The 26632-nt window shown below is 28.2% G+C and overlaps 1 protein-coding gene across 2 annotated transcripts in view; it reads right to left on the reverse strand.

The window, feature by feature from the left end:
* Positions 1 to 25990, reverse strand: part of LOC123295767 (NADPH--cytochrome P450 reductase) — a 33616-nt gene extending 7626 nt beyond the window's left edge. The window contains exons 1-3 of one of the 2 annotated variants that reach the window (XM_044877214.1): positions 25913 to 25990; positions 8256 to 8441; positions 1529 to 1871 (exon numbers count right to left, since the gene is read on the reverse strand). In XM_044877214.1, the coding sequence (XP_044733149.1) occupies positions 1529 to 1871; positions 8256 to 8434 (522 nt within the window). In that variant the 5' untranslated portion in view covers positions 8435 to 8441; positions 25913 to 25990. Of the gene's footprint in view, positions 1 to 1528; positions 1872 to 8255; positions 8442 to 16664; positions 16806 to 25912 lie in introns of those variants that run through there. The other variant, XM_044877213.1, reaches the window with a different exon arrangement.
* Between the last annotated feature and the right edge of the window lie 642 nt (positions 25991 to 26632).

Consider the following 26632-nt stretch of genomic DNA (forward strand, 5'->3'; position numbering starts at 1 on the left):
CGTAAATTATTAATATTATTAACTACTTACAAATACAATACGTGCATGACTTGATATTACATGAACTAGACACACAAAATGCGGAAGTTTTTATTTTAATTTACATAAAATATAAACGCGATTATTCGATAAAAAAAAATTACTAAGTTTATTGCATCAATATAGTTTTTAGGAATTTTGTTTGTTTATTGTTTAAAGAAGAACTATTGTTTTAAAGAGATGCTTTTTTTAACTTTAACTTTCAAATTAAGCGCTCACAAATTGTTATGTATTAACCTTAGACCATTAAGTTACATAGACTGAACGTCAAACGATTTTAAGCGTGCCAACATCTGAGGTAATTGATTAGGTCAAATCCACCATGGCGGCGGTGTAGAAATGTCAAAACAAAGTGTTGTTGTCATACTTATTGTAAATTCGCAAGAAAAATGTAAAGTGATATGTGATAAGTATTTTTTTTTAAGTCAAAAAGCGAAAAGGTTCAATGAAATCACGATTTTTTATGTAAAACATTTTGTGACATGAAAATTTAACATTGTCCCTTGCTAATTCAAGCAATTACACACCTTTCTCTGTATTCTATGTACAATAATGTCAATGGTATTAACTTAATACATATAATTCTTCACTAGCGTAAAAGAGTCCATCGTATATTTTCATTAAAAACAAATCGTATTCGCTCCGTGCGTGAGTTTCGTTTCCATAGTAACGATACACTACTTTAATTATAGAATTGTAGGGATGTATATATAATTGTATGGATTGCATTTAAGACTTACATTGAAAATTAAATATTATTGTCTCACAAATTTAAATAAATAATTATGATAATTTACATTTGAAAAATAATATTTGTGCAATTTGATTTCTTATTTTCACAATTTTTAATGCATTGAGTTTAATTAATTCGTGTTTTTCAATAATTTTAATTTGACATTTCTATAACATTACATGTAAAGAACTGCAAATTAGTCATAACAGCCCCCTTTAACGCCAAAATTTTTCACTGGAAGGGCTGGCATCGATTTTATTGTCCCTACCATGACTACGCACACAACGAATAGGGCCATTCAAATTCCAGACATTGAATACATATACAATATGCCACACCGTATAAGTCCATTAAAAGCAAACTTCAGGTTGTTTTAATTTGAGGTTAGTTTGCTATTATTGCATTTGTCCAACAGTCAAATTTAACTGTGATTAATAAGTAATCTAAAAATCACATATAAACCAAGCATAATATAGTGACGTTTGGACTTATTTTGCAAGTTTTGATGCCGAAAATGTAAAATTGCGTTATAAAAATATTCATTACATATCGCGACTTCATTCATTTTGTAAGACATCCACCCCTGAGAGTATATTTGAACCTGAGAGTATATTTGAAATGAACCTACTTTCAAAAATTTGCCAAACTTCCTATTAGAAAGAGAGTCTCAGAGATGCGAAATGAGATATTTGTATGCATTTTTTTTAGAATAAATGTTTATTTTTAATTTCTATTTTCAAAAAAATCATTACTTACAGCATAATTCAATCCCGTTAAATCGGCAGAACCATTTTGTAACCATTCATAAAATTCCATAGCATTATCAGTAGGATCACCCTCACCGTATGTGGCTAATGCAAATACAGCTAAACTATTTGGTATACTCTTTAAATTCACTAACTCTTCCATATCACATTCTTCAGGATCAGCTACCATACCCTTTAATTGATAGCGAATACCTTCTTTTGCTAAACGACCAGCAAATTCTTCAGCAGTTCCTGTTTGACTGCCATAAAATACAACTAAACTACGTCCAGATGCTTTCAATTTTTTTATAAATGAATTTTCTGACGTGTTTGTTAAACTTAAAGATGTTGGTCTGTAAAAAAGCAAAGAACAAAAATAAAATAATACTGTTTGTAAAATATCCGAGGGAAGATGTATTCGAGTTTTAACCCTGTAATGCCTATAAATTTGGTAAAATGGTGAGTGTGTTGAATTTTATGATAGTTGGGCCAGAAAATGCTAAGCAAAGATGAATTTTTCCTTGTTTTGAGGTATCCAGATGTAAGGCATTTGAAAATTTATTTATCTCATCACAATTTTTATACTCAAGTGCCCGTTCTTCTTGTGCTAACAACCTCAATAATGACAAGGAAGAACTAACTTGAATATTTTTCTTATGCTGTTAGAGCACTTTATTCCAATACAGTCTAGAATAGAAATATATCAAGAGCCTATATTCGATGAGTATCGTCAAATTGTGTAATTAGCGTAGGCTATACCCATTGCGCGTTCATTGGCGTGAAGTTTATGCCGATGCGTTACTTTGTCGACATCCGTCGAATGTAGCTAAATTAATGATAACTTTTTCAAGATAAAGCTACCCCTTAATGGAATTACTAGGGGTAAGAAGAAAATTTCACTCCTTTGTTCTAAACGAAATTGTATAATGAAAATTTTCTAAACCTACTTTATTGCAATTCATTCTTCAATGAGTTCTAACCTTCAAAAACATGATAACTTTTTTATTATTAATTGCTGGTATTAGATTGTAATTAATTTTCAATACTGCATGCATAAAAGAAAATTGAATCTCTTATTAGTCATTTTCAAGAAAATATAGATTTATGCACTGTATCGATAGTAAATGAGGAGGAGTGTGTTAGAAATCCGTTTTGTAGCCCATATAACATATAAAGAAATTCCGAGGGAAAATCCGTTTTCTAAACTTTTGAAGTCTTTGCGCACCTACAAAGCCCCTACAAATTGAGCTAGAGGCTTGAAAATTTGTATATAGATCGAGTGAGTGCCAAGGTAGTGCCTTTTAAGGGTGTATGCTTTCCAGCCACTCTCCCCTCTCTTTTATGGGGAAAAAATATGAACTTTCGCTGTTTTAAAAGGTTTGGTTACTACTAAAACTTCTCCAAATTGATCTAGATGCTCGAAAATAGTGTGTAGATTAAGAAAGTACCAAGGAATTGCCTTGTGAAGCTGCGAAATTCCCAACTCCTATTTCCCTTTTTTTTTCGGAGGACTATGAAACCTCCATTCATATTATTTGCACCAGCAAAAACCTGCAGGATGTTAGGAAAAAAAAGCCCATTACAATAAAAAACATCTTATAATACAATATCTGATGAGGAGAAAATTTGACCTTAGTGATGGAGATCTGCTTCTCATGAGTTGAAAAATTTAAAAACATGGAAATGAAATTTAATTTACATAACAAAATGAATGGTATGTAAATAAAAAAAACTCTTGAGATTTGCCGATATTATTCTGATTAATTAATTAATTAGCATGTAGGACGTGTTTTTCCTAACATGTACAGACCAAATGTACTTCAAATAAGTATTTACTTATACAAGGTGACTTAAAAATAATTAGACTAGTGATTTCCAAAGTTTGTTCCCTGTAGTATTCCTTTTGGTGTAGCCGTATTTAGTCCTCCAATTTGGACAGTTATAGCTAAGGCCACAGAGTAATATGAATTTTTAGAAACAAATGAATGAAAGTGTATTACTCATATTTTGAAAAAAATTTTAACTTTTTAAAATATTTTATTTATAAAAACAAGAATACATAATATATATGACAAAACGGGTATTCAACTTTCAATTTTATGCAAACTTTCTTTTGTATTGATAATATTATAAAAAATCATCAAAATGCCGTACATTATTCAAAAAATTTTTTTTTATTGAAATGATTTTTAATTGAAATACTAATCTTTATTCATTACAATAAGTTCGTATTAGCAGCTCCGGATCTGAATTCTTTTTAAACCGGGGCAGAAACTTGATAAAGACGCCCGCTCTATCCAGTGTTTGCAATAAATTGTTTAAAAAAACTCACAGATATAATTAATAGGTGACATTTTTTGTGGGAAAATAAAAACCACTTAATAAGTGAATAGGCGAGGTTCCTTAATTTTTAGGACACAGCATTTTCCTATCTAATCTTGCTATAGCATCAAAGTCTGTCTAGGGGCGGTTTTATTCAATGGCTAGGATCGCGAGACTCAATAGACATTCCTGACTCATTGTTGAACGCAGATAGGTTTTAATTATTTTCAGTTTGCTGAATTTTAGCTCAACATCTTGCAGATGTCGTTGAAAATGTGCAATATGTTTTTAAACGTACAATAACATTAAGAAATGCTTCTTACAAGTCATGCTTTCCCAAATGTTATAAGAATTCGTGTCGAAAATCTGAGCGTTTTAAAATCTCTTTTCAAACACATCCTATTATGATTTCCGGGACAAGTGCTCCGGTATGCTCTATCCTCCCCAGAGGGGGTTGCATATTGGTAAAGAATGTTAAAAATGAAATCGGCTCGTATGCTGAAGACTCTAAATAATTAGGAATATGCACAAGGCAAAAATAATTTTAACTTGGAAACAGTCAAAAATGATTTCGTGACAAGAGTAATTTTTTCTTGAATCAAATACTTAAAAGAACAGAAAAATTTTTGGAGCGAGAAGAAATTTACTTTAGGTAATTTACTTTATTGAACCAGTTGATTACCATTTTTGTAGTACACGGCTCGAATTGAGCATTCATATTGACTTAAAAAAACATGCAATGTTGCATGATAATTTTCCCAGTACATATTAATTACATCGCACTCTCCAATCGAACTGTGGTTTTAACATGGTTGGTATGACGTATCATACAAAATGTCATAATTTTGATATTTATTTTAGTTACAAAATGATGATTTTTGGAACTGAATTACAAAAAATCTTGTATATTAACGCGAAGCCAAACACCCTTTTTTTGCACACGACGTGTTGGACCACGAGCGTGGATCCAAGTAAACTTCACACCTAGTGTAAAAAACACGTTCATTTTGCAACTAGTTGCATAAATATATTTTATATGAAAGAAAATTTAATTGTATTTCATACACAACTAGTTTAAGTTTAAAGTTCAGCTTTTAATGGTAAATCTTTTATAATTAAAATTCTATAAGTAATGTTATCAACTGTAAATATCATTTATTAGCACCTACAAAAGATTTCTAAATTATCAAAGGAATAGTTGATTTTCAAGAATTATAAAATGGAGTAGTATTTTTCAATTCAATACTTCATATCAGAAAAAGTTACAAGGATGCATGCGGTGCTTATCTTATTCCGCCTTCAGTTATGAAATTATAATAGTACATATATTATTTTAACTTAGATAAAATACAGACTTTAATACCTCACCATGACATCAGTGTGAGTATTTAATTTATTGATATAAATAATTATTTAGCAGAAATGTCTTTAAAAAAATTGAATGTACATTTACTGATAGATATAATCAATTGGAAAATAATTTGAGTAAATAAAATTCAGGATACCAATTACTCAAATTAATTTTGTGTACAGGGTGAATTAGTGATTAAATATAATGTTTTCCATACTACGAGCGACAAAAGACCGTAGGATGTTTTTGTGTTGGAAATTTATCACATGGGTTGAATATCGGGGATTAAATCTTTGAGATTTTTTCCGTCTGCTACCATAACACTCAATCTTTCGTATAAAATTGCCCACAATTCTTGATATTTTAATTTAAAGCCTAGAACTCTCGGAAAATTTCCAATATGATTCTTCAAGTCTTTCGTATTCAATTGGCCAGGCTACGTGAGATAGAAAACAGACAAACTTCGATATACACGGGATTTTGATAGTTATTTGAGATTTTTTCTTACCTAAATGATACTTTTTGTTCGATTTTAATGTTTTCCTAAATAGATGTTCGCTTTCGTGAAGTCACCTTACTTTCAATGTAAGCTCAGGGAGGTTCATAGCGAACCAAACATCGAAGCAAAAAGGTTAGTACGATCAAAGTATGTGGAAAGTGTGGTAATGGGGAGGATTGCAAAAAAATCTAAAAAAATAATCCTGAAAAATGCAATACCCTGAAATATTGTCCTATAAATCATTACTTAAACTGACTTCGGCTTATGTCTTTACTATACAGGGTGGTTCAGATTATAACAGCAGGACTTCATCGGGTAGATGAATCGAGACTAGTATTTTTAACAAATTTTTTGTGTTTTTGACTTATTTCCCGTCTTTAAACTAAGTGGCTCAAATACAGCCTCTTTGGAACTCCTAACTCCATTCATGTAGCCTACTGCAGCCTTTACTACAATTCCCTTGCAGATGGAACGTTGTTTTTTTTAATTACCAAGTCAAGAAGACATTTTAAATTTTCTAAAATATTGGCTTTACGGCTTTATAAGAATATGGTGTTCATAAAATATAAAAGTACCCAGTGTTTGAAATTAAATATCCATATACCGCAACTTATACTACAAATTATTTTCATATTGACAAAGAAAATAAAAGAAGAAAATTATGTAGCTTCAATTCATTGACACTTTCCCCAGGCATAGCTCAATGTAGCTTTCGAACTAACCTCCTCCCCTTCTTGACCGGGTCACGTGGTTTATAGATCTTCCCCCTTAATTACGAAAATACAATATAACTACAAACACATAAATTCAAAATAATAGTATGAAAGCGCAAAGATTTTAGTTTTCCGAATTTCACGTAGCAGTTTTCTGTTAGATTCTGTAATACATTGCACATATGTTATAAAAATTATATCTTCATATTTAGATTATTAATATTATATTAAAATAATATTAATATAATTAATATTATCTTATCGTTTTATAATTAATAAATATTAAAAATAAAAGTTATACATTTTTTCAGACATTTATTGTTTTGAAAAAAAAAAAAAAAAAAAAACAAATAAATTTATTGAATGTAAATGATGGTTGTAAATTCAGTGTTGTAAAGATAAAATATTTCTTATTTAATTATTTTAATTGCACGTAATATTTTTCTACGTACGATGGAGTTTCCGTACGATAACAACTGGGAAATTAATTAATTGCTTTCAGTGCATTTGTTATAATTATTATTACCATAAATTGATAGCTTTTCTTTTATTTGTTTAGGGGAGTTAAGCTTTTTAACAAATTAATTTTTTACGTATATATTTGAACACATTCAATATTTACATTAAAAGGCAGGTTAGTAGGGCTGAACAATTGACACTACCAAAAAGCTCCGACATTAAATTAACTCACGTACAAAATTTGAACCCTCCAACTTAATTTGGTGAGCTAAATCTTAAAAACTTGGATAAAGGTTCGCGAAATCTTAAAAACCACGGAAAAATAATATTACAATATACTAAAGGGAACGGGTGAGCTGAGAAGTTCTCAACCTCCAAAAGGCATTTCCACGACATTAACTTTACTTAAATATAAATTTTTAACCATCTAGCTTAATTTGAAGGTGCGCAAATCCATAAAAAGAGCAAAAAATATGATATTTAGACATAAAAAGGGAGAAGATGAACTGGGAAGTTTCTTCTTCGAAAGGCTCTCCCTTGAAACTTACTGAAACTAATTTTAAAATTTCAAACCTGTAACTCAATTCGGAGGGCTACAGGGATGCGTAAGCCTTTAAAAACGCCGTAAAAAGCGGGATTTTTCTCCCGAGGATCTTTTCTAAATTGTTGAAATTAGTTTTATGATATTGTTCTTAGTAGTTAATATACCGTATTTTATGTTTACATACCGAAATTCAGCCCATTTGAAAATACCGAATTTCAGCTTATTTAAACGAAAGGTACTTGTGAATGCTCTTTGGGTTCGAAATGCCCAAATATACCGTGGAAAATAAAAAGATATATCAAGGATCTCCCAAGCTCCATAAAACGTGCTTTTAAGGGTTAAAAAACGGATCAGATTGTGTTTGACAAATTTGAAAAGAGAAAAGAAGTAAGAGACTTAACTATTAAATTTTAAGAAATTCTAGCGTTGCTCCCTTAAGCACATGAACTTATTGAGACAGTTAATAATTTGCTCATTATGAAGTGGCTGGATACGAAACCAAAACTGAGTCGAAGGTCGTTTTAAAAATCTATATTTTCTATAGTTTATACTGCTATACTTATTATATAAACAGAAGATCTTACTGACTGACTCATCAATGTAGAGACGAAATCGATGAGCTAAGAGTTATGAATTGGGGCATTAGATGTTTTTATTAAGGAAATTAGTAATAAGAATAAATTTTTGAAAATTCTACCCCTAATGTGTTGAAAGGGTGTGTTCTGCAGGTGTTTTATGCAGGTTTTGAGTCGATTAACTTTTTTGTAAAAATACTCGAATTCATCCCCTAGGGTGAAATCGTGCGAAGCCAAGACGAGGCTAATTAAATATATTTTGAAAAAAACTTACTGAATTGAATATGATTTTCCTATTGAACTGTAAGGATCATCCTTCTTTTTGTTTTTGAAAAATAGCCACCATACACCAACTCCTAATAATACTACTAATAATATAATATCGAATGTCCCGAATAAAGGTTCTGTTGGAATTTCTTCTTTGGTATTATTACTTGCTGGTTCCGCACTCATTGTTAAACTGAAATCAAAATAAGAAAAACAATATTAATTTTGATATAATTTAAAATTTTTTAAATAATAGTACATTAAGATTACTTATTGATTCAATTGTAGTCCAATTAACCTATGAAATCGTTGACATAATTATAATCAGAAAAAATATGTTGATATAAAAGAATATAATTAAAAAAAAATAGCGTTTTTTCTTTTCAGTTTGTCAAGGGTAACTGATGCGCGCCGCATAATTCCACATAACTTTATCAATGTATTTGAAATGCATCCGTTGAGAGAAATGCATCAATCTATGCAAGTTTTAAAAGTCTACTATAATTACAATCGATTTAAGAATTTTTCTAAAAAACAGCTGTTTTCGCACCAAATGGTCGTAGAATAAAAATTTTTTTTGTAATTTCTTGGAAAAATGCCCAATTATTAATTGCAGTTGGTTTGATTGCGATATTTAACAAACAACTAAAAAAAAACACACACTCACACAAAAATTGATACTTTTTTTGGGGATCATTTTTGACATTAAAAATTGTCAAATTTTACTTTCAGTTACATTCACATGATGGTACAATTCAAGACGAAAAGATTGAGCTACGATAATTTCTAGACCAATAGCAATAATTTTACAAAAGAGCCTTTGCAAAATTTCATGCGAAACTGAAGTTTTGTCGAGCCATTACATATATTTTGACTGAATAACAAGTTAGTAGTCATTTTAAAATAATGTGAATAAAAAAAGGGGATTTTTGCTGGTTTTTCTCGGAAACTATGCATTAAATTTTAATTCAAAGCACGTTATACGACAGGTTTCTTAAGACAACTTGGCCATTTAACTTTTTTGGAGTGGACGTCTTTTTTTTAATTTAATAAACCAGTTTTTAAAAATTTGAACATTTTTTAGGCCAAGGGCATTGACTTATATATAGACTAAGCATCGCCGTACAGTGAGAAACGTGTCAACTTGAGATAATTGCTTAGGTCAACTAGGGATATTTATCAAAAGAATATAAGAACATTTATCAAAAAAACATACACTGAATGTTAAATTTTCATATCACAAAATGTTTTACATAAAACATCGAGATTTCACTGAACTTTTTCGCTTTTTGACTTACAAAAATACTTATCACGTATCACTATACATTTTTTCTTACTAATCAATAATGGATTAGATCTAAGCAATTACCTCAGATGTTGGCACGCTTACAATCGTTTTACACTTAGTCTATGTAACTCTAACGTCAATGGGCAAGGGTGATTTGAAAAGCGGAAAAGAAAAATCTTTTTTGTATTACTATAACGGCATATTTTTTGTTTTCTGATAAAACAAATATGTCAAGTTTAACACTAGCACTGGGCTTACGTATAAGTTGATTGAATTATTGAAGAAATGAGTGCATAAAATGATACACCCGAGATCGTAGGTTCGATCCCTTCAAAAATGTGTACATTTCTTCATACAAGAATGGATTGTAAAAAATTGTTAGACTTTTAATTTAAAATATGTTAAAGAAAGCATAGTAGACAACCTTACTAACAAACTAGAGAAGACGTTAATTTTCAAAAACCAATAATATTTTTGTTGTGTTGTTGGTATTACAAGGAAATTTCGAAAATTATCTTCCATGATAAAATTTACAAGTGGTTTTTTTTTATTACTAAGAAACAATTAAATAAATATACCTGTTTAATTTATTAATTGTTAATTATATCCATTTTTATGAATATTTGTTGTGATCCGTAGATAAAAAGCGACCACTTTTAGTATTTTAGTTATAACGGGATGTAATTTATGTTAAATTTTTATGGTATACGTGCATTTTCAATTTAATAATTATGAATTCCTTGTAATGTGGTTTATTACAAGCTTCGGGGATTTAAAAAAAGAATACAAAACATTCACATGTCCTCTTGCATGAAATGGAGGTTTAGAAAATAATTTATATTTATAAGCAATGTTAATTAATTGGAAGTGTCTCCTTGACAGTGCCGGCAACAAATCTCAAGTGTATTTTGCTGTCAACTCTATTTTGAATACAAAAAAGATTAATCAATGTTAATTTTATCAACTACCCATAAATTAATTGGCTAATCAATGCACTGTTAATTTATATCATATTGCAATACCTGGATGTTATTTTTGCACAAGGTTTAAGTAGAAAATGATATTTTTATAAAACACTAGATAGCACTATTCTTTTCTACTTACACCGAGTGTAAAAAGTACATGCAAAAGGAACAACCTTACTGTAAATCTATTATATATGAGATTTATGATTTCAAATTGAAAGGGCTATTTTGAATTTGAAAATAAAGGGAAAAAATTGTCAAGTGATTCAAGTGACGATTTAAACATCACAAAAGGTTTCGTTAAAGCAATTTAGACATGCTTTTCTTTTATAATAAATAATTTTAAAATGGATAGTTTAAAAGATAACAGAAAACAAGTGAAAACAAACAATTGACTGAGTTAATTGTTGAAATACCATGTATAGACATTGTTGCTTTCTCTTTCACATTACACATATACCTACCTATACATGTCACACATACATAACTAATATTCCCATATTAATACATACTATAAAATTTTCATCTTATTTGTGTCCTAGTGAGTAAATGTTTCAAACAAAAGTTGTTTATTTTTTGATAAGGAACATTTTTTACACTTAAACTTTTGTTCTATCTCTAACGTTTTACAAGATGGGTCCTACGGACTCACTTTTTACGTCCTGAGTGCGCTGTAAATATTTCAGCTTGGTATCTTTTTTCGTTTTTGAGTTATCGTGTCCACAAACGGACAACCGAAAATGGACTAATTAGGTGATTTTATAAACACCTATACCAAAATTTTGTTGGTGGCATCAATATTTTGGTACTAAACTTAATATACTATGTATATTTCATATATACATGGTATAATTATACAAAAATAAGGTATATCACATCCTCTTATCATCCCAAAGACTGAGCAAAGAAATTGTGACATAAATGTAAAAAAATATTCATAGCAATTTTTATTTACTTTCAATATCTAATTGTTTCCGAAAAAATGCAAGAAAACTTTAAGCCAAATTTTAGCAAATTGATTTAGCCATGAAATGAATCATGCACTATTACATTCATAATATTTCAATTATTATATAATCGATAGTTATGGAAATAATTTCATAATTACTGATTATATTATAATATTGTTTTATTTATTTTTTAATTAAGCTGTGGCTTTACCAAGATGTTTACAACAGGTTTTAGAGGATTTTTACAACAGTAAAAATGCATACGCATCAACAGTGGAATCTCGACAAGTTAAAAACCAAGGAAAAAATTTAATCATTTGATTTATCGAGTTTTAATATCTTATTAAGGATTTAAGTTAAGGAGTTTTTAATGGTTCATAAAGGCCTCTACAATTGCGATGATGACTAAAATTTTTTTGCTAAATATTCTAACTGCACAAACAGAAAAGTGAAGTAGGTTTTTGGAAACCTTTAGAAGTACGCAAAATATGAACGTTTAAAACACCTAATTAAACAAAGGAGAACATATAGAATAGTGACGTCATTGTTGAGTACTGTCATAGAGATTACATATAAAACTTTGTTTTGCAAGAAGAGGCGAGCATCAGCCTTTGAATGCTTATAACTTCTTCGTTTTTTAATCAATTTTAATTTAACTTTTAAATTTTTATGGGTAATGTGGCAAATTCGATATCAGTATCTACTCAATTGTAGGAATGTAAATGTATTTTGTAAACTTGAGGCTAAGATGAAGCAAATCAGGACTTTACGTCCTAAAGAGGAACAATTCAGGCATTTTTGAATAAAAATTGTATGGTTAATACAGGTCAAGTGGTCTTCTCTCTTGGTAGACCTATGATTTGAACAATTTAATCTGGTAGAGCCACGAGTATATATTTTTATTAATTTGAATAAAAAATGTCGCGTGCATCTTTTGTGCTATCATAACAGCGCGGTTACCCACATATAAAATTCACGTGGACAAAACCACGGTATACAACACTATACTCGTATTATAAATAAAAGTTTTGTTGTATAGACACAAGTTGACGTATGACCTCTTAACCTAACATAAAATGACCTTTTTTTGTATATTTTATAGAATTGTGAATACAATTTTATTTTCATTATATATTGATATATTTATTTATAAGTATTTCTCATTATATATTTAAAATTATGTATTAAATAATAAATATATTTTTATCGATAATATATGGGGTGTGCCTAGTAATTATCCCATTCGGAAAGAGGATAGAAGATAAATTATCATTAACTAGATTCTTATTAGGAATATTTTAGAACATTGAGAGTTAATTTAATTTAATTTTCTACGACTTTGCTGATAAGACAAATCTTATCAAGAAAATCTCAAGGAAAAACGTTACTTAACGAAGCTTTCTCTAGTGTATGAAAGATTGGAAATCAGAAAGGAACTTCCTTCTTAGAATTTCAGTTATGGTCTCCGTAAAGGGATAATTACGGAACACCCTGTGTGTCAATACATGTTATCTAGATTTATATAACAACATTTAATTTTTAATAGAATTTATAAAGCCAGACATAGTTTATAAATTTGTGTTTATCTCATCGATAAATAAAATATGAAGATAATAATTATGAAGATAAATCCTAGTCTAGTGTTAATGTTAAAATGTTGAATTAGCTGGAAAATGGAAACTTTAACCACACAGTTGACAGATGGAAATTTTTTTATTTTTATTTTGAATTGAATATTAAACTACCCGATAGTTTGAAAGTTTAATAAAACAAACTTTTAACAACAAGAAAACCGGCTTCAAAAGAAAAACTTTTCCAAAACAAATTAATATGCTCTAAAAAGTAAAAAAATAACGATAATATAATGTAGTTAAAATTATTGTTATTTTTGGAGTCGGTGTCAGCCAAGGAAACCACTCTGACAGAACAGTTTGCTACATTAGCTTGACTGACACCGACTCCAAATATAACAATAATTTTAACTACATTATATTATCGTTATTTTTTTTACTTTTTAGTGCATATTAATTTGTTTGGGAAAAGTTTTTCTTTTGAAGTCGGTTTTCTTATTGTTAAAAGTTTTTTTTATTTTGTGATTTTTAGATTTGAAGTACACTAACTAATTTGTCACTAAAAGAAGAATCATAGAAATCGGTTGGCGTGATATTGAGTTATTCGTCCTCTTGTCGTGCATACTTAATGCAAATTTAAGACTTTTATGGTTTTCTCATGGATATCGTTGTCAGAAGTCGACCAAAATGAAATGGGACCACACGGGAAGCACTAGCTTTCAAATAGATAAAGAATAATCAAAATAGGTTCACCCAGTCGAAAGTTCTGAGGTAACACACATTAAAAAAATACAGTTGAATTGATAAACACCTCCTTTTTTGTTTGAATTCGGTTAAAAATAAAGTTAATCTAATAGTTTTTCAAAACTTCCCGCACATGGCACATAAAATATCATAGTTTGTGATTTTTCGTCATTTAAAAATATTATCAAGTATACTGATTAAAGCTACATAAAAACCAGGACGAATTGTTGCCATCCGGTAAATAAAACTCGAAGAAGCAAATAAATACTCGTCGGAAATTTTAGAATAAAGCAGAAGCACTTAGTTTGAGAGTTGGTAGAGTTTACTCGCCAAAAAACAGCCAAAATGAAGCACTTACTACCACACATAATTTTTGTTGATAAATAATTGATATTTAATTTTCGTTAAATATTATTTATTGCAATAATGTTTGTAAATGAAGACAATTTTAAATTTATGAAAACCTATTAAAAATCTATTACATACATTTAAAATGACAAGGTTCTGATGAAATCAACATGCAAACGGAAGTGACATTTGAAAAAACAATTTTTTTTAATAATAATTATTTTGTAATTTTCGAATTATCATTTCACTTTTCGCATGCCAGATAAGTAAGTACCTTTGAATTTTATTTCGCGTCAACCGTTCGATAATCTTTAGTCGCGTGATGAAAGATTTAAATATTCGTGAAATACGAGACATTAAAATTCTTTAACTTTGTAAATCATAACCACTAAAAAATAAAAATATAATAAATTATATAAAATTTATATAATTATACCATGTATATATGAAATATACATAGTATATTAAGTTTAGTCCCAAGTTTGTAACGCTTAAAAATATTGATGCTACAAACAAAAATTTGGTATAAGTGTTCATAGAATCATCTAATTAGTCCATTTTCGGTTGTCCGTCCATCCGTCTGTCAACACGATAACTCAAAAACGAAAAATGTTATCAAGCTGAAATTTATACAACGCACTCAGGACGTAAAAAGTGAGGTCGAGTTCGTAAATGAGCAACATAGGTCAATTGAGTCTTGGGTCCGTAGTACCCATCTTGTACACCGTACCCATCTTGTAAAAGTTTAAATGTTAAAAATATACCTTATAAAAAAATGAACAACTTTTGTTTGAAACATTTTTTTTGTAAACATCACCGTTTACTCACGAGGGCACACATGAGATGCAAATTGTATAGTATGTATTATATGAGATTATCAGCTATATATGTGTGACATCTATGTATGTGTAATGTGATGATAATGAGTAATCAACACTGTCTATACATAGTATTTCAACAATTAAATCATTCAATTATTTGTTTTCACTTGTTTTATATAAATTTAATTTTAAATGCACTAGCTAACTAAAAATATTGAATGATGATTTGAGAGTGCAAATATAAGAGCAGATAATCGAAATAATTAAATTCAGTTAAACTAATTTTATTATATTTCAATCATAAGTTATTTCCATTTACTGAATACGACTTATATTAAATTAATGAAGAAAGTACACGAAAAAATCCGAAAATTTCCGAAGTTAATATTTTTTTTGCTTACACCTTTATTTTCCTAAGTTTTTGCTCACAATTTCTGAAGGACATGAAAAAAATATTTTTTTAACTGAAAATAAATTGAAAAAATCTGAAAAATGCATAATTCGAAAATTAAAAAAATTAAATGAAGATAGAAAAAGTTTCAACCGCAAATACCATTTGAAAAATAAAAATTATTTATGGATTAAATCGAGCGTGAGCAAAATGCTCAAACGCAAGTACTGAAGAGTTAGACAAAAAAGTGTACTTAGTCTAATGTTTTTACAAATTTGCTCATTATAAAAATTTTAATTTTACCATAATTTTAATTAAGAAGTTAATTCTCAAATTTAAAATCGATGATTAACGAAAACCCTATCTTATTAATATAAACTTGAAAGTATAAAATAACTTCTAAATTAAATGTAAAAGTGGTGAATATGGTGAAGTCTCATATCTGTTAGTAATTACGGCAAGATATAGGCATTTTACATCTAATTTAATACTAGAATTAAAAATTTTTTTGATTTGTTTAATCCACATTTTAATAACATTTCCTACAGGTTCCGAAACTGTTTTCAACTTCGTATCTTCGCATTTTCGAATTTTTTTATATCAAGTAGATAGATTAGCACCATAATATTATATTTTTAAAGTTTCAAGCCAAGACAACAGGAAATGCGCGAAAATAGAAATCTAACATTTACAATTTAAGAATTTCTAAAAAAAATTTTTTTTTTTTTTTGTCGAAAATTAATCGAATTTGAATAAAAGAAAATATTAAAAAATTGATCATTAAAACGTAAAATCCTTTTATAATTTTCACTTAAATTTTACTCAATATAAATTTTCCTAAAATATTCCAAAGTAAACAAAACATTAATACAGTAGAATCTCGATAAGTTAAAGTCCAAGGGAAACACAAAATATTTTAAGTTATAGAGGTTTTAAGTTATCAAGTGTCTATGTTAGGTAAAGGTTAATATAGAGGTATGTACATGTTTCTATGTACGCTAGTTAATATAGAGGTATGTACATGTTTCTATGTAGTTACTGAGGGCCTATACAGAGATTATTTATTTAAGTTACAGAGGTTGCGTATTGTAAGTTATAAAGGTTTTGGGCTCTGATGGGAAGGGAACATAGTATTTTTTGAAGTAACAGAGGTTTTTATGTTACCGAGGTTTAAGTTATCGAGATTCTACTGTATATATTGTATACAATTATCTTGAGCAGCAATGAATTTTCACTTGTCAAAGACTATAATTCTATTTAAATTACTTTCAACTTTGTTTCGAATATCACAAAATGTTTCATCAAATTCGCATTTCAAAAACAAAAATGTTTGTTTACCTGCCACAATTTAAATCCAAACACACAGTTGACTTTTCAGCTACCATTTTGTTAACAAACAAAAACGGAAACTAAAAAAATATCACTATTCACTAACAAATTAATTTAAAAAAAAAAAAAACTAAAATTAAAAAGTGATGTTTAATGATTGATGGATGAGTATAAACTAATTATTGAAGACAAGATATTCTGCTTCAGTAATATGTCGATAATTTTTTTCCCCCCTGTGGAATCACGTAGATTATCATCATGAATTTGCATAAAAACACGTTATTGCTATTATATTAAATATTTACGTCATAATATGGAATATTACTTTTTTTAATAATATGAAAATGTAGACTTTGATATTGTTTTAAATAAATTACCATTGTTAATAAAAAAAATACGATTTCAAAGTAAACTAATTTAAGTTTTTACTTTTCATTTTATTGTGTTTCATATAAAAATTATTTTAATGTAGATATTTTTATGATCGCGTTTGCGGTTAGTTCCTTGGTAGAGGATTCTGTTTCTGTTCGAAATAGACTTATATTTTAAGCAATTTACATTTTACATTTGTCGGGTATCAAATCAAGCTTAAGAACTATCAATAATTAAATACAGTGCAACCTCGATATAACGAATCTGAAGGGAACCAGTAAATATTCGTTATATCAAGTAATTCGTTGAACTGAGGTTCGTTATGTTGAGGTTAGATTGGTCTAAAATTCGTTATAAAGAGGTAAAAGAATAGTTTTATTCACCTCAATATGTATTACGTACTTATACTAATAAATGATAACACATTTTTATCAAATTACTACATATGTATATGTATTTGCTATGTATTTATACTATTTCTTGATAGTTGAAAATTCGTTATATAGAGGTTGTACGCAAAGAATATTCGTAATGTAGAGGTATATTTTATATTGACTCTTATGGACAATTCAAGGGGATTACGAAAAATTCGTTAAATCGAGGAAATTGTTATATTGAGGTTCGTTATATTAAGGTTGCACTGTACTACAAAAAAATTGTTTTTAATACTATCGTAATAAATGAATTTTAAATCGCCGCAAGATAAAATCGATTCCCAATTAGCCCCCTGGATATTTATGAGCTTCCCTGAAATTTTTATATCCAAGTTTTCAGAGAATACGTTGGGGTGCTCTGTAACGTTCCGTTTTTAAGATGAAAGTATGTCTGAAAAGGCTATTTAATTGTTGCATATGAAAAAAAACTTAAATATTTTTGAATTTTCCAATCAGGTTAACACGAATTTTAGCTAGTTGTTCGGTTTGTTGGTCGTTGGAGAACAAAAAATATATTTTGTTCTCCAACAATTTGAATTGCTTTGGTTCAGTTATACAGACAGTGACGGATTTAAGGGTTGGAAAAGGAGCAGATATGCCCACTGGGCCCTCAAACTAGGGCAACACAGGGGGGGGGGGGGGTAAAAGACATATTTACATGAAAGGGCACGAGAAGAGGAACAAAAAATTCTTTAACGAAAATTAAAATAAAAAGAGAAAAACAAATTTGTAGGAAAGGGCACCACAAGGGGGACATCAAGTTGACTAACAAACTAAAAAAGAAAAAGGTCATTTACACATTTTATCCACTGGGCCTTTTTTCTTAAATCCGCCACCGAAAACAGCCTTGACTAAAGGGATCTTAACGATATATCTCGAATAAAATTAAGACAAGACGAGAAAAAGTATAACTTCTTTTTATTGCCATTCGAAATTTTTGAACAAAACCCTCCAATAGAAATAAAGAATTTTAGCGCATAGGTAATTTTTTTATGCGAAACATTATAATATCGATAATACATCTAAATATGAATTATTCATATTATTGCGTGATAGCTAATTATAAAAAGTTCACAAAAGTATAGTCTTGCTACTCAAATTAAAAATTCACTATTATCACGCAGCTCTTAAGTAATGATTTTGTTTTCATATCAGTTTTGTTCAAAAAGTTCACACCAAAATTGTTGTAATCAACTTTTTTTTTGTTTTAAGTACCTAATAAACAAAAATGAAGTAATGAACTTTCGCAATTTTTAAGATAAACATCATGAATTTGTAATTATTTTTTTTAAATTAATTATTTTTATTTTTAAATAATGTAAGAAATTCTGATTATCATTCGTTAAAAACATGTACTAAATTTTTTTATACATAATTTTAATGTTTTTATAATTTCATTGACATTGAAAAATTTAGTATTGACAACAATGAATATGCGCGTATTTTTTATAATTACAATTTATATCCGTGTTCGTTGTTTAAACTACTTAATATCTAAGGTATATATTTATTAATTGGATTTTCGAAAGGTTTTTTAGTTTTTTTTTTTATCTTCAAAGTTTTGTTAAAAAAGTTGATTTCTTGAGAAAAAAATTCTTTGTATGTCAACTGTCAACTTTTGAAAATTATATTTTAAAAATATTATTTTATTAACCCCTCAGCACTCGCGTTATGAACACTTTGCTTACACCTGATTTAAAACATAAACAAATTTTATTTTTCAAATTTTATATGTGATTGAAACTTTTTTTAACTAACCAATCTACAGTTAAGTAAAACATTTTTTTTCAAGTCCTTCAGAAATTATAAGAATTTCTCTCGTCACGAAATTAAAGGTGTAAGCTAAAAAAATATTAATTGTTCGTTTACTTTCGTTCGTTTAATATAAATCCAAACCAGTAGGCAACCTGAATAAGAAAACGCTCAAGTCAATGAATGGAATAATATTGCTGCGAATGGGGTCATTTACTGAACTCCTACTCGAGCTTGAATCTGAACTCTAGCCAACTCTAGCCGAGGCGCGGGTTTTGTTTTTTCATTAGCTTTTTATACAAAGCTTTTTCAAACGTTGGATACTCCAAAAAATGATTTCGGATCGTTTACTGAAGCCAGCTACCTACATGAGTGACAATCTAACTTAAACTAAATTTTCAGTGAGGTTATTCATCGAAAGACAAACTCGGAGTTATACAGCAACTTGATTGAAGTTTGAAGTTCACTTTCAGAGGGCAATTATTTGTTAGCGAAACAAAGTAATACATGCGAAATGGTAACCATGGATCTAATAGATCTTGTATAAGATCAATAGGAAATAAAAACCAAGTTGTTACAATTTCAAACGATTTAGGAAAAAATAAACCGAAAAAATTTATAGTGTCCCATTTTTGAATGCAAGGGCTAAAAACTTCAGAACCCAACCAACACCTCTATAGTCGACAAACTCAACCCAACCAACTCATAATTACAACAATACTCCAGGTTTATTAAATTTTCGGTCTAATTTGTACGATTACCAATTTCAAGTGAATTTAATGCTGTAAATGAAGCAGCTTATCAGAGATATTTTTGTCTGAAGAATTTCGTTAAATCGCATTAATTTAATAATGGACAATGTTATCAAAGAACTTTGTAAGAATTAAAACATGAATAACGAAAATTTAGATAAAATTGTTTAATAATTTAAGCAATTATGAGTAATTTTAAATGAAGTTGCCAATCTGGTATATCTATATTTATATACCTATATGTAATTTAGATATCTGAAGTATAGGTTTAAAACAGCTGATTCATATACAACACTCATTGTGTTTTTAATTGCTTTTATAATCCAAAAATTAACATTTTTATCTTAAGTGATACTTTATTTGGGACTTTCATCATTATGACTGACTTTTAAAAATTATTGCGATTGAATAATTAAACCTGTTGAAAAAATTGTAAGCTAACATTTATCTGCAGTTTTACCACGTGATTATGGAGTGATACAAAAAAAATTTTGTCAATAACCCCATAACATAAAATCTTGTTTGTGTTAATGATCATTTTAATAGGGGGGTAAATCTACCGAATTTTGATAATCAATACGGAAAATTTTAGCACACGGTTAATTTAAAAAAAAAAAGAAAGGTTTCTTTCGTTGTAAAACACAGAGAAAAAAATTTTTCCAGTTCCGGAACGTTCTGCACGACCTTTTGCACGCGGTTTTGGGACAATTTATCTCTACATTGTCTTATTTGGTACCGTTTTCTTGAATATATCTCAGCTTTTATTGATCGAATTTAGGCGAATAAAAAATAAAGTTATGTTATGAATTTCTGCATCGAAATTGCCAGCTATCGAATCCTGAGCATAGCAAAATAACCTCATAATCTCAACAAAATACGTTGTTACCTCTTATTTTCAACTTTCTCTTATAACTTTCCGAAAAATGAAGGGGTTGAATTCTGGATAAAGAGGTAACTTAAGATCATAAAAAAGTGTGTTTTTAGCCCGATACATAACCTTAATTTTAAGAAAATTTCAACATCTCGTACAAGCTCAGGCAAATCAACGAATTTTATGTTTTTTAAAACATCACAAGACAAAAATGAAAAAATTTCGAAAAAACCAGATTTGCATCATTAGAAGCTACAACAATTGGAAATTTTCAACACAGTCCCACCATCATTATGTTAATATAGAAGTTGCATGTTTTTCGAAAGATTATTTAAAAATATTAGACTACAAAAAAAAATTTTTTTTTTGTCTTAGGCAATAGCGGTTAAAGGCTGCAGCAATACAAAGTTAAATTAAAAAAATTTTGTTAGTCTTACGCGCCAAAAACTTTACACGGAAATAAATAAATATTTTTTTGTAAAAATAAGTTAATTATATTTTACTGTAATAATAGTCAAAATTTTCCTTTCCTATAAATAATAATAATTACTTCTGCACGATATAATTATTTTCCAATAAAATTTCATAATTAAAATTGAATCATATCAAATAAATTTCCATAGTTTTACGTATAAAATCGAAAAAAACAAAAATTTTAATTTCATTTTAATATTTAATAGCAATGATACCTTGAAATTATAAAGTAATGAACTTACGATAAGAAACTTGACATCAATTGTATTCTATTATCCATAAATTTTTTGGGTCATAACATTACACCTACTATCCGCAATATATTATTAGTTCATTGAATTCACATTTGAAGTTCATTCGTGAAAATTAATTCTATTCAATAGATTTTAGTCGCAACAAGTGCATATTGTATAAAATAAGAAATAACCTTAAAAGGTTCGGTACTTGGGACATTTGATTCAATGTTCACAACCAATTTCTTTCAATTCAGCCAGCATTCGTAACATAATACTTGGTGTCAAGAAAATACTGTGTATCACATTGAAGATGAAGACACACATATTTTCGTTATTGATATCAATATCGACTTGAAATTTTGTACAGCCAAACAGGGACTACTAAAAATTGACAAATAAGGCCGATTCTTAATACTTTGCCTGGCGTCAGAATATTTTGCCTGGGTTAGACATATCGAAAAAAACTATAGTAGAAAAAGTTGCTTACTAAATTTAATGCAATATTAAAAGTTTATTGAAATATTTGAATACATAATACCAATATCAACTTGTCCAGTTTTTACTAGTGATTTATGGAATGTAAAAACTGGAGAAATTGATAATTTAATTAATACTGTTATGTATTTAAATATTTCAATAAACTTGTAATAGTTATGAATGTGTACCTACGAAAATAATGAAAAAATTAAAAAATTTGAATTTTCTCATGAAAATCGGTATATAGGCATAAAAAAAAATTATTTTAAGCAACTTTTTCTAATAATTTTTTATCGATATCTTTAACCATACTTGACACTAGAAAATATATTAAAAATCGGCCCTATTTGTTTATTTGTAGTAAGCTGAGCGCTTAAAGTTATGATTTTGCTTATATGTCTTAAAAAATGTGATCCTTCTATGACTGTGCAAATTATTTGTCAATTTGTAGTAGGCTGAGCTTTAAGTTCTGATTTCGGTTATATGTATTAAAAAATGTGCTCCATCTATGACTGTAAAATTTCAAATCGATATTCCTATAAGTAACGAAAATACGAGGGTGTCTCATTTTAAATGCAATACACTGTATATTATTAGAATTAAAATTAGAAATCTAATACACTGTATATTATTAGAATTAAAATTAGAAATCTATGTTTTCAGAAAAAACATTTAAAAATTTTTTTTCGAGTTAAAAAAGTTCAAAAAAGCTGTGATAAAAAAGAATATTTCAATTGTAAATTTGTCTAATTTAAACAATGGAAAAAAAACAGTTGCAAAATTAGTTTTTTATTCATAAGAAAATTGAACCACGTATTTAGTTTAGAAATTTTGTCACATTCGATTTACGAATTTGTATCGTTTATAGCTCAAATAATTGCGTTTTAAAAAGAAAGTAAAGAATTGTAAAAATCTTCAAATCGATCTCTAGCAAAAAATTTCATTTTAAATTAGAATAAAAGTAAAATTTGAAAACTAAAATTATTATTCGAACTAAATTGAAAGTGAAATTCTATTGAACTTATAATATTTTTAATTGTAATGTTTATTGAAAATTTAAAAACAAGGTTTATACAAACTGATCAAAATTTTCCATTAATCGTATTTCTTTGATTGAATAATGCTATATCATTCATTCATTAGAAAGTATTATGATAATTAATCATATTCTCAATAATTAATTAACAAATTAAAATTAATTTAAATGAGGTTTATAATTAAAAGTTATTTTATAATAAAAAAACAAAAAGGTATTATAAATACATTGATTTTCATAAAACACGAATTAAATTAACAAAATATTTAAAATAACGAAATATATTTTTGAAAAAATGAGTATTTTATTGATGTACGAGCGCCAAGGCAGTTTTGGATAAAAGGCTTGATTTTTGAAATGAAGTAGGAGTAAGTTTAAATCAAATGTGAAAATTTTAGAGGAGGCCGTCCGATTATTTAAATAAATAGATAACTTCAAAAGTAGGCATATTTAACATTGGTCTTACAGGAGAACGGTACATGGATGATATGTTTTCATCGATTTCTCCAAACCTAGCCAGTGGAAATTGGAATTCCACAAAGTAAAGCTCTCTACAATTAATTTAAAAAAAAAAAAACCTGTTGTGCCCGAATAATTAAGGATGTATGAGCACGGTGTGGAGACAAAAATTAAAAAAATACACACATTTTCAATTTTGATGGTGAATTATGTTACAACTTGACAATATAAGACGAAAAGTAAGAATATCTGAAGTAATTTTCAAAAATTTAATTATTTAGCTTTCGATATTTCAAAAACCAAGGCAGATATAGAATAATTGTATTCTTATTTTTCGTCTACATTCATGAAGTTATAACAAGAAGTTATGACAAAATTCATCATCGAAGTTGAAAATAAGGTACAAATAATTTAAACCATCAGTCTAATATTTCCTTGGCACTCGTACTACCTTAAAAAATGATTTTAACTCAAAGGGCGATGAGAAGGACTTGTTGGTTCGGTGATATTCCGAAGCAAATAGGCAAAAAATAAGAATACCCAATTTAAACTAGCAAACTATTATTCAATTTTTCTCTACAATTTTTCAACGTTTTTAGTATTAAAAATTGCATATTGCAAAATTGGTTTGTAAGCTACAGCCGGCAAAATATTTGCTTGATAAGAAAATTTATGGAAGCTTTTTACTGTATTTTCAAGAGTTCAAGACAGACTACAAAAAGTTCTAAAATAGAAAGTGATACTCATCTAGAGCTTACACAAAACTCTCTGCTGTACTTTTTAAGTAAAAATTGACTGTCATCTGTCTTTAAAATGTGATGAAAAACTTATAAAATTTATTTATAATACCATTTACCTTAATAGAAAACGTAAAAATTGAAAGTAAAAGTTTCTGCACCTTGATAAGTCGCCCTTAACAAGAAAAAGGAAATGTAGCACATGCGTAAGGTGAGAAAAAGGAAAATACAGTTTACTAAAATTTCATAGTAAGCCGCAAAGTGCTAGAATTCTTCCAAACTGCTAGTATTATTTACTATCTAATTTAATAAATAATATGTCATAAAAAGTGATATTTGCAATAAGAATTTTATGTACATTAGAACCCTGAGTGCAATTAGTAGGCCACAAATTAGAGGTTAAAACATAAATTAATTTTGTAACATTTACAATTTATAGTAGCCAAGGTTTAATAATTAATTACCTATGTTTAAGTTTAAGAAACATAAATATAGATGAATAGATAATACTTTATATTTTGCATTTATCTTAATAATAATTTTTTATTTATTTATGTAAATTAATTTTTTGAATATGAAATTAAGTGCAAATCGGTATTCGCACATATTTTATATTCTATTACTAAATGTATAAAATAACTTTTAATATTTATTTTTCATTTTTTTCATCAAAATCATTTAATGTACAATAAAATTATCAAATGCCTTAAAATCCTAATGGAAAATGAATTGGTCAAATATTTTTTATATTTGAGAAAAGCTATTCTTGAAGAGTAGAGTAAAAGTCTAAGTGGCGATTAAACAAAAAAATTTTAGTGTTTCGAGATATTTAACCTAGAAATTTAGAAAAACATACTAGTCTAAGATCCCACTGCAAAATCAGTACATTCATAGCGTATTGGCTAATCAAACTCTTATTTTAACGTATGTTTATGAACAGAGGAATGCAAGCAAATACTTTTAATTAAAATATTGATACAGTCAAACCTGGGTAAGTGAGAAAACTCTATGAGTGAGAGTAATAGCCAGGACCCGTCATTTTAAGTTCCCAAAACCTCTATTAGCGAGAAAAAGAAACCTCTGTAAGAGAGAGTCGTTTTTCCCTCATGGACCTCCGTAAGTGGGATTGCACTTATCTATATCTCTATAAGCGACAATTGAGCTTTATTTATTTATATTATTTAGGAATAACTGTGACTTGTTATTGCTGCGTACCTCTATAAGAGAGAAACGCTACCTATTTACCAGCGTTAGCGAGAAACTCGGGTTAGTAAGAAACCTCTATAAGCGAGAATGAGATTGTGCTCCCTTGAACTCTCGCTTATCTAGGTTTGACTGTAATTAATTGATTTTTCAAAAAAAAAAAAATTGCTTCTTTTGCTTATTGAAATCCAACTGAAAAACTTGGCAAAAGTGACAAAAAGTTGAAAAATAGAGTTCAACTGTCATTCAAATTCAATTTATGGAATAATCACGAATAGCCAAGGTCATTCTAAAAATTTGCCGTACCTATTAAAATTTTTAGATGAAACTATAAATATATTACGTGCACACTGAAGAAATTGTAATGCAATAACTCTTAAATATTAAGAAATTTAAAAAAAACTTAAGCTTAATAAAAAATAAAAATTTATATTATTTTTAAATGACCTCTTACCTTTAATAATACTTATGTAATACGTGAATGAACTTGGCCCCAATTTATGCTACGAAGTCAACCTGAAATAAATAAAATAAACAAATAAGACAACTTTTATTTTTGCAAACCTACACTATCAATTTAAAGAAAAAAATCAAGTCCATGATGAATATGAATGTTAATAGATCGGGCCATTTTAACAGAAAAGATTGTTTGTTACTTCTATATTTTGAGTATTCAAAAGAGCAGACAGAATTCTTCTATTCCATTATTTCTGTTAAAATTGCCTGATCCATCTTATAAAAATAAAAAATTTTAATTTTTAATTTTTACCAACAAGAGATAATAGTAAAGTAAAAAGAGTATAAATTAGATTTGATTATTGCAAATATCTCGGTTTTTAGTGCAAATACGTCATAAGTGATTAGAAATGATTTTATAGAAAATTTTGATATAGTTATATCAAACCAAAGTGGCACCGAGCAAGAGAGAGTGTAGATATGAGTACACATACATGTGATTTTGGGGGTAGTTTTTAATATTTTTCTACCCCTAATTAGAATTAAATATTTTTTAAGTATGTATACTTCAAATTTATGTCGAAACGTACTTATATTTAAAAAAAAAAAAGCAAGCTTCCTTTTTGATGATACTTTAAATCTTCATTTTATTGGACTATAACTCATTTTTTGGCTTATTAATGATAAATTGATATCTAAGAAATACATTCCACCCGAT

Source organism: Chrysoperla carnea, chromosome 3 (genome assembly GCF_905475395.1).
Source record: "Chrysoperla carnea chromosome 3, inChrCarn1.1, whole genome shotgun sequence".
NCBI lineage: Eukaryota > Metazoa > Arthropoda > Insecta > Neuroptera > Chrysopidae > Chrysoperla > Chrysoperla carnea.